The sequence below is a fragment of the Oncorhynchus mykiss genome, chromosome 17 (genome assembly GCF_057628025.1).
Source record: "Oncorhynchus mykiss isolate SJ-2025 chromosome 17, ASM5762802v1, whole genome shotgun sequence".
Taxonomy (NCBI): Eukaryota; Metazoa; Chordata; class Actinopteri; order Salmoniformes; family Salmonidae; genus Oncorhynchus; species Oncorhynchus mykiss.
The window spans coordinates 61,147,595-61,157,806 of record NC_143038.1 but is presented as its reverse complement, the minus strand read 5'-3'; the positions used below and the strand labels follow the sequence as shown (position 1 = coordinate 61,157,806).

Below are 10,212 nucleotides of genomic sequence, written 5' to 3'. Positions count from 1 at the left end.
TCTATAAATCAATAAACTTTATTCAATAACACAGTATAAACAAACAACAGCAACAAAAACAGAACTTGACATGGAGTAAATGGATAGTTGTACTGGTAAATCCCAAAGGGTGTAGGCCTACAGGAGGACATACCTGTCTGAGACAGAAGCCCAGACATAGTGGGTTAACGGGTAGAGATGCACAAACCTGCTCTCATTGCGTGGTCTCAAGCCATTCAGTCAGTTAGCAGATGTACAGAAAAGGGCAAACACATTCATGCTAAGCGACATTTAGCTACTGTATGAAACGTTTGTGTTATTACATAAAAACCAAGTTAATCTGCTCTTTAGAAAGGTTTTCATTGTATACAAATGATCTGAAGTGTACAAAAAAGTATATTACACATTTCTCAATGCATTATTCCTGCCTAAACTTCCCTTTGAAAGTACTACAAACTACCTGCACTTTTGACTTCTTCACTGGACTACAAGCTACATACGTAATGTACTGTACCAGTTTCAAACAGCATCAGAAGACTATGGGAAAGGATCATCAGCAGCATTTGTCTTTTAGTAAGGATGCAGTCAGTGAACCCACTAAAATGTCCCAGGCTTCCCACGTTGCCCTTAAACCATACTGAACAGCCCCATGCTGTTGAAACACACCACTCCTTCATATAGAATGACAAGAGCCAGGAGGTTTTCCTGGCGAGGTCACAGGGTCAGGAAAGAACCCTGGCCCTAACTATAATATATAACTAGGACAAGGAGATTTTCCTGGCGATGCCACAGGGTCAGGAAAAAACCCTGGCCCTAACTATAATATATAACTAGGACAAGGAGATTTTCTTGACTACATAACTTGGCCCTAAGAATGACCATAGGAATATACATTGGATGGTAATAACTCAAACCCCTACAACCTGTCTATTGATGCAGTGTGTAGCTACACATCATACAGCACCTGTATAACAGACTTCTAGGTTTCTAATAGTTATTGATAGATATATAAGTTTAAGGCTCTTTAAGGACCTGAGGGTTTTGAACATATGATGAGGCACACACAAGGCAAAGAATAGAATAGCTACAGAGTAGACATACGGCTTATCAGAGGATGAATAGAATAGCTACAGAGTAGAGATACGGCTTTTCAGGGGATGAATAGAATAGCTACAGAGTAGACACATGGCCAACTGAGAGGATGAATAGAATAGCTACAGAGTAGAGATACGGCTTTTCAGGGGATGAATAGAATAGCTACAGAGTAGACATACGGCTTTTCAGGGGATGAATAGAATAGCTACAGAGTAGACATACGGCTTTTCAGGGGATGAATAGAATAGCTACAGAGTAGACACATGGCCAACTGAGAGGATGAGATAGACAGCCATATGAGGGTCCAGTCACCAGTGCAATTAAATGGCCAAGGTTGAGGAACCTGTGGAAGATGGGACTTCAAAGCAGTGAGAGTGAATAAAGTCACTCTCATCCTTTAACATAATGTCACATTTTTGTTAAGTCAAATTTTTCCTCAGGCATCAGTGCAATGTTTTATGGAGTAATAAAAAAATAGTTAGCAATACACACATCATTTCAGTGTTAACAATTCCTAAGTTTCTAAGAAGACTGAACTATGGTCTTTGCTTGACATGAAACCATAGTTACAGGTTCATTTTTGACCAGAAAATGCTCTTCACGTTAGACAACAAAAGTGCTCTTTCCAACAAACTGAAAACTTAAAAAATGTATCTGTAAGTAAGTATGGGCATACACTGAACTCCACTCAACCTTGCCTTTTCTAAAAAGCCCAGACTAATTATGAATTGGTTTCAAAATAAATCTATAAAAGCTAGACATATCATACAAAAGATGCATATAAGACATTTTAATGAAAGCTGCTTTGGTAACAACAGAGTCAAGACATCGGTCGATTTCCTGTTCTCGCCGGCCGGCGGGGTGTTGAAAGCGGGGCCCTTTCTCTCATTCTCATCTCAATGACTTTGTTTTCCAACGTTGCTCGTCCTCCTGCCTCTAAAACCTAAATGAATGGATCTAATTAGACCAGACGGTGTTTGGGTTCCGTTGTTGAGTTGCCTCCACATCAGATGCAATGTTCACTGGGAGCGCTTTGTCATAACGATGTTCGCGCTGTGAAAGACAATGCTATTGTACTGAGGGCTGATAAAGTAGAGACCTTGGTCGCCGAGCCAATTGCATTGGGACCTGAAAAACATGAAAATAAATGAGCTTTGTTAGTCTGTCCATTTACGCATAAAAAGACAAGCAGCCTTGTTGGCAATTCATTGTTGAAGGCTTTTTTGTGCTATTACATGCTCTGGTGATCAAACCTTGGGCATATTTACATACATTTCTGAATACAAAAATGTATTTAGGCCAGGATTCAATCCGATCGCGCTTTGTCAGCTATCCACCTTTTAAAGGCAATGTTCCCGCGATCATATTGAATCCTGCCTGACTAGATGTTGTGTGTGTACCAAATAGTCCCTACTCTATCTGTTCCTTTTGAAGGCATAGGGACACTAAACATTCAGGTCCCTAGTCATGACAATAAACCAGTATTGGCAATAGCTCTAAGCAACACCATTGAGATCATTGAAGTGTGAGGGAGCAGTCCATTATTGACTGACCTGGTATTCTGGGGATGGTGATCTGTCTGCTACTGCTCCCCTCTCCTCCTTCCCCAAATGGTTTGATCTGGATGAAGTACTCCTCATTCATAGGCAGGGAGAGCTCCACCGTCGTTGTGTTGGTTTCCATGACACTAGGGCGGCTGTGTCGGTTACGCTTGTAGAGCACCTAGAGACAGACCACACAGGTAAAAGGTCACCGGGAGAAACCATGACAACAGGCACTATTTCTAACTAAATCATTGTAGTCAATGCTTCGGTTTCCACTAGATAGCACAAACACAAAGTCAAATTTGAAAGGTCACCTGGGAGAAACCATGGCAACGAGCACTACTCCTAACTAAATCAATCGAGCACTATTCCTAGCTAAACTAAGTCAGGGATTAGGTTTTCACTAGATAGCACAGCCACAAAATTGAAATTGAAGTCAGATAAATTGTAGAAGCAGGGTTTATGACTTTGTGGCTGTGTTAACCAGTGACGACAAAATGCTTCCTTACTTTGTAGCCAGTGACCTCTGACTCATTTTCCAGGGCCTTGACTTGCTCCCAGTTCAGGATTATCTTGGAATTCAATGTGTTCCACATCACTTTCACCGGGGGCTGGCTGGGCGCTGAGGGACACAGATACATGCAGATGAAGATCACATGATCTCCAATAAGTCAGTGGAAACAACCTCTCTAAGGCAGGGTTGATGCTTACGTGGTTTCTTGGTGGTGACATTGACAGTGACACTAGGAGGCCCAGCCCCGGCCGTGTTGTACGCTCTCACTGTGACGTAGTAAGTGTTACTTCCTGTCACCCCTCGGATAATGGCTGACGTCTGGTTCCCTACCGTCCTCTGGACACTGGCTGCCTCCTCCTTCTCTCTCTTCTCCCAGTACCTCAACTGAGACCAGATAGACAGAGGATAACCAGGGATATTAATGCAGACACTAGTCTGACAGGACAACTGTAAACTGGAACTACAGTGAGTGCAGTAAATTGGTATAAAAACAGCATTTCATCACCTCATACAATGTCGTCTTTCCATGAGTAAGGTGCTTTGGTTCTGGTTACTTAGCTCATGAAGTGAGGGAGTGTTTAAATGGCGTGGTCACAAAGAACTCACCATGTGCAAAATGTCCCAGCACTCAAGTTGACTGATTTTCAGATTTTCTGTGACACCCGAATGTCCAGGCTGAAATAGCTGGCACGGTTGACAGGACAAATATAATTTGTCTTACCTCGCAGGAACAGTTTGCTCAGGCCCACTTCCTTGGTTACTTATTGGTCAACAATTCATAATTCCAGTACTTTATGCATCCCATGAATGAAAATAGGCAATTTGTTTATATACTGCAAAAGCATTTGAAAAGTGAGCTGACAAAGCCACAGTTTTTTTTAACCTACAATACTGTGTGGTTTATAGGCTAAACATCCCCCATGTCTCCTGATGCATTGCATCACTAGACTGTTCGAATAATCAGTATAGTTAGCGACAGACAGACAGACAGACAGACAGACAGACAGACAGACAGACAGACAGACAGACAGACAGACAGACAGACAGACAGACAGACAGACAGACAGACAGACAGACAGACAGACAGACAGACAAGGCTGGATGGACCATTACACATAACAAGCTATTAGATCTGAGATGCCTAATGTGCATCAGCTTTGCCCTACCACCTGCCAAGTGCTCTTTTTTTCCCATTTTGGTTGGTTGCACCTGTTGGTCTGCCCAGTACAGAGCTCGCAGAGCTGTTGTGTCTGTTTCCCAGCCTGCCCTGTATGGAGATTGCACGCACTGGGTAAGCAAATATGAATGGCTTGAGAAGCGGTCACCGGTTGAGTGTGTGTAGAAAGTTGTAACAGTACTGCCACAGCAGCTGCAGCATAAGATTTGATTAACACTTGATAACACTTGATTTACATCATCATCAATATTCGGTCAGGTTGGTTGATACGCGCAGCAGACAGAGGCAGAAAGACAGAGAGGAACGGCTGCATCTACGACCCTCTGACCCAACTCCATCTCTTCTTTAATCAGGAGTTGCATGTGTGTCAGGGCAGCAGCAACACTGGTAGTCTCGACCAGGGCTCTCCAACCCTGTTCCTGGAGAGCTATCGTCCTGTAGGCTTTAGCTCCACCTCTAATTTAGTCCACCTGATGCTAATAATTACAGTAGCTGGTTGATAAGCTGAATAAGGTTAATTACAACTGGGGTTGAATTGAAAACCTTACAGAAGGGTAACTCTCCAGGAACAGGGTTGAAGAGCCCTGGTCTAGACTAGCTAACCACCATATATATAATATACACACAAGCCACTAGCCAGCTAGCCATATATCATGAGTTAGAAGATTATTCATATTATAAGTTAAATAAAAGCATTGAAGATAAATTACAGTCAACAAAACAATTATCATCAACAATTAGCTGATAGCCCACCATCTTTTCTCCATGTCAGTCATGTCTTTAGGAGGCACTGTAACTTTCTAATGAAAGTAGCTTCTTTTTTCAAGTCAGTGGGGAGGGGTGGCACCCTTTATTTATGCACCTGCCCCTGAAAGTTCTGTGCACGGCCCTGCAAACACACACACACACACACACACTCACACACACTCACACACACACACACACACACACACACACAGACACACACACACACACACACACACACACACAGGTAGAGAGAAACAGGAAAGAACCTGACTTACCTCATAGCCTAGAACTCTTCTCTTGCTGGTGTTCCAAGGCAGGGCTTTCCATGAAACCTCAATCTCAGACGCAGACAGACTCTTGGCACGGATCCTGGTGGGCGCTCTGCCAGGCTCTGGGTTAATAAAAAACATACTTTAATTAGTTTAAAAGTATTTCAGGCTTTGATGACCCTTAAAGTGGGTCCATCTCTTTCATCAGCGGTACAGAGAGAGAACCAGAACCAGCAGCAACAGTATGAACCAACCATCTGCAGATGTAGATAGAAGTGCATGTGTTAAAAGATAACTGTAATGACCGGGAATAACCAATCCAGAGACGCCTCTCCATTGGCCTTTAAACGCACTGCTGCTCCTCTGCGTCTCAGACTGACATGACATTATTCTTTACCAACCTTCCTCTGCAGAGTAGATGGTGATGACGGGTCCAAAAGGGCCTTCCCCCTCGTTGTTGTACACTCCAACCTTCACTTGGAAGGGGGAGAAGGGCTGGATGCTCTCGTTCTTAAAGACATATTTGGAGGCTTCTGATGAGGGCACGGCAGCCTGCATCCAGCCTGTGGCTCCGGACGGTCTGAAGGCCACCACATAGCCAAACCCTCCTCCGTTCTGCAGCTCCTCAGGAACAGGCTGCAATAAAGCACACACACACACATTGAAGCTGGTGCACAAGTAGTGAACACACACAGTCGTCCATAATAACGCGCCCTCAGCATGACAGCTGGTTAAGACTGCTTGTTAAGACATATTTCATATATTTCTGGGGACTGACTTTTATTGTTTAAGTCAACACTCCTCTAAATATGGTTATATAAAGGGCATTTTATTTTACAACGCTTGGGAAAAGAAAGACATTGACTGAGAGTCAAATCTATTGTGTAGTATGTAGAACTTTGTTAGAACTTTGTTAATGTCGAAGTTAGACTTGATTTTAACTCTCAAATTGAAACCAGCATTTAATAGCCATTCAGCAAAACGTTCACAGCAGTGGATGATTTTCAAGCAGCTGGAATAAATATGAGTCTTCAAAACGGGACTGATTAAGAAGGAAGCTTCATGTAAAAAAAAAGATAAGTAAAACAAAATCTTTGAAAAGTTGCTTGTGACTTTGTGAAGAACCATTCTGTTTAATTATATTATTAAAACCTCAAAGGCATTTTTCTCTCCCTAGGGTGACAGCGGCAGTTATTGCTTCTCTGTTCTTAAAAATGAAATGCCATACTTTAAGCCTGCCTGCTGTTATTAATGCAACAACGGCCCGATTCCTTAGAGAATCATGACGTCTGGCTTCCCCTCCAAGTGTGAGGGAGTATGGAAGCAGGCGGCTTGCTTACCTCCCAAGTGATGACTAATTCTGAGCGACTGCCTCCACCTCCGCTCACATTAGCTGGTGTGACCTTCGGAGCTGGGGAAACAGAGGGTCATTTTTATCCTGCTCAAGTCAGTTGACACCAGCCATCAATGATAACATGATAATAACACATTCGGATAAGATTTAGTTTTTTACATTGAAATAGCTTTCCACCATACCAGACCAACTAAATGGCAAGTAGACTCACATAAGAAACACAGAAAACAAACATGCAGAATTGAAGGGATCCATGAAAACAGTACATACATGTCTCCTTTGTCCTTGCTTGTTTGGATGGTTTGCTGGGCTCCCCGGTCCCAATGGCGTTGCTTGCCAGGACTCTGAACTCATATTCCACCCAGGGGCTCAGGTCTATTACTGTAGCTGTCAGACTGCGGCCCCCCACCACCTCAGGAACTGGCACAAAACAAAACAGCCCCCTCCCCTCAGAATGAAGCAGGTAGCAGGAAAGTGTCCTCTAGGCTGACAGGCCCACTGAGCACACTCCACAGGTGCAGGGGACTAATCAGTCAGAAGGACACATGTTGTACTCACACGCACACGTACACACACACACGCACATCTCAAGGGTGGAGTTCACTTGGTTTCCCCGTTTGCTCATACTTAGAGCTCTGTTCGTCTGGATCATAAAGGCAACTCCCCAAACTAATAGGCTTCTGCACAAAATAATTAGAACAGTACCAACCATGTAACTTTATTTAACTAGGCAAGTCAGTTAAGATCAAATTCTTATTTACAATGAGGACCTACCGGGGAACAGTGGCTGCCTTGTTCTATAGGCAGAACGACAGATTTTTACCTTCTCAGCTCAGGGATTCGATCCAGCAATCTTTCGTTGCCCAAAGCTCTAACCACTAGCCTACCTGCCTCCCCCCTCTAACCACTAGGCTACCTGCCTTTAACCACTAGGCTACCTGCCTCTAACCACTATTCTACCTTCCACCCCCCTCTAACCAGAAGGCTACCTGCCACCCCCTCTAACCACTAGGCTAACTGACTCCCCCCTCTAACCATTAGGCTACCTAACTCCACCCTCTAACCACTAGGCTACCTGCCTGGTAGCATTAGGCTACCTGCCGCCCCCCTCTAACCCCTAGGCTACCTGCCTCTAACCACTAGGCTACCTTCCACCCCCCTCTAACCACAAGGCTACCTGCCGCACCCCTCTAACCACTAGGCTACCTGCCGCCCCCCTCTAACCACTAGGCTACCTGCCGCCCCCCTCTAACCACTAGGCTACCTGCCTCTAACCACTAGGCTACCTGCCGCCCCCCTCTAACCCCTAGGCTACCTGCCTCTAACCATTAGGCTACCTACCTCCACCCTCTAACCACTAGGCTACCTGCCTCTAACCATTAGGCTACCTGCCGCCCCCCTCTAACCCCTAGGCTACCTGCCTCTAACCATTAGGCTACCTACCTCCACCCTCTAAACACTAGGCTACCTGCCTCTAACCATTAGGCTACCTACCTCCACCCTCTAACCACTAGGCTACCTGCCTCTAACCATTAGGCTACCTGCCGCCCCCCTCTAACCCCTAGGCTACCTGCCTCTAACCATTAGGCTACCTACCGCCCCCCTCTAACCATTAGGCTACCTACCTCCCCCCTCTAACCACTAGGCTACCTGCCGCCCCAGCACCATGCATGCCTACATCCTGTTCTATTGTAGATGATATAGTAGAACTGGGTGATATGGACCTACACCCTGTTCTATTGTAGATGATATAGTAGAACAGGGTGAAATGGACCAACACCCTATTCTATTGTAGATGATATAGCAGAACTGGGTGATCATTAGGCTACCTACCTCCCCCCTCTAACCACTAGGCTACCTGCCGCACCCCTCTACCCCTAGGCTACCTGCCGCCCCCCTCTAACCACTTGGCTACCTGCCGCCCCCCTCTAACCACTTGGCTACCTGCCGCCCCCTCTAACCACTAGGCTACCTGCCACCCCCCTCTAACCACTAGGCTACGTGCCGCCCCCCTCTAACCACTAGGCTACCTACCTCCCCCCTCTAACCACTAGGCTACCTGCCGCCCCCCTCAAACCACTAGGCTACCTGCCTCTTACCATTAGGCTACCTGCCGCCCCCCTCTAACCCCTAGGCTACCTGCCTCTAACCACTAGGCTACCTGCCTCTAACCACTAGGCTACCTGCCGCACCCCTCTAACCACTAGGCTACCTGCCTCCCCCCTCTAACCACTAGGCTACCTGCCTCTAACCATTAGGCTACCTGCCTCCCCCCTTTAACCACTAGGCTACATGCCTCTAACCATTAGGCTACCTGCCTCCCCCCTTTAACCACTAGGCTACCTGCCTTTAACCACTAGGCTACCTGCCTCTAACCACTAGGCTACCTTCCACCCCCCTCTAACCACAAGGCTACCTGCCTCTAACCACTAGGCTACCTGCCGCCCCCCTCTAACCATTAGGCTACCTGCCTCCCCCCTTTAACCACTAGGCTACCTGCCTTTAACCACTAGGCTACCTGCCTCTAACCACTAGGCTACCTTCCACCCCCCTCTAACCACAAGGCTACCTGCCTCTAACCACTAGGCTACCTACCTCCCCCCTGTAACCACTAGGCTACCTTCCACCCCCCTCTAACCACAAGGCTACCTGCCTCTAACCACTAGGCTACCTGCCTCCCCCCTTTAACCACTAGGCTACATGCCTCTAACCATTAGGCTACCTGCCTCCCCCTTTAACCACTAGGTTACCTGCCTTTAACCACTAGGCTACCTTCCACCCCCCTCTAACCACAAGGCTACCTGCCTCTAACCACTAGGCTACCTACCTCCCCCTCTAACCACTAGGCTACCTGCCGCCCCCCTCAAACCACTAGGCTACCTGCCTCTAACCACTAGGCTACCTGCCTCTAACCACTAGGCTACCTGCCGCACCCCTCTAACCACTAGGCTACCTGCCGCCCCCCTCTAACCACTAGGCTACCTGCCTCTAACCATTAGGCTACCTGCCTCCCCCCTTTAACCACTAGGCTACATGCCTCTAAACATTAGGCTACCTGCCTCCCCCCTTTAACCACTAGGCTACCTGCCTTTAACCACTAGGCTACCTGCCTCTAACCACTAGGCTACCTTCCACCCCCCTCTAACCACAAGGCTACCTGCCACCCCCTCTAACCACTAGACTAACTGACTCCCCCCTCTAACCATTAGGCTACCTACCTCCACCCTCTAACCACTAGGCTACCTGCCTGTAAGCATTAGGCTACCTGCCGCCCCCCTCTAACCATTAGGCTACCTACCTCCCCCCTCTAACCACTAGGCTACCTGCCGCCCCAGCACCATGCATGCCTACATCCTGTTCTATTGTAGATGATATAGTAGAACTTGGTGATATGGACCTACACCCTGTTCTATTGTAGATGATATAGTAGAACTGGGTGATATGGACCTACACCCTGTTCTATTGTAGATGACATAGTAGAACTGGGTGATATGGACCTACACCCTGTTCTATTGTAGATGATATAGTAAAAC

The 10,212-nt window shown here is 46.5% G+C and overlaps 1 protein-coding gene across 4 annotated transcripts in view; it reads right to left on the bottom strand.

Moving 5' to 3' along the window:
* Positions 1–2: 2 nt before the first annotated feature.
* Positions 3–10,212, bottom strand: part of LOC110494608 (contactin-4) — a 215,710-nt gene continuing 205,500 nt past the window's right edge. For all 4 annotated transcript variants that reach the window (XM_021569831.3, XM_021569833.3, XM_021569832.3 and 1 more), the window contains exons 16-23: positions 6,950–7,099; positions 6,666–6,736; positions 5,727–5,961; positions 5,332–5,447; positions 3,330–3,516; positions 3,128–3,240; positions 2,628–2,796; positions 3–2,202 (exon numbers count right to left, since the gene is read on the bottom strand). In XM_021569831.3, the coding sequence (XP_021425506.3) occupies positions 2,111–2,202; positions 2,628–2,796; positions 3,128–3,240; positions 3,330–3,516; positions 5,332–5,447; positions 5,727–5,961; positions 6,666–6,736; positions 6,950–7,099 (1,133 nt within the window). In that variant the 3' untranslated portion in view covers positions 3–2,110. The remainder of the gene's footprint in view (positions 2,203–2,627; positions 2,797–3,127; positions 3,241–3,329; positions 3,517–5,331; positions 5,448–5,726; positions 5,962–6,665; positions 6,737–6,949; positions 7,100–10,212) is intronic.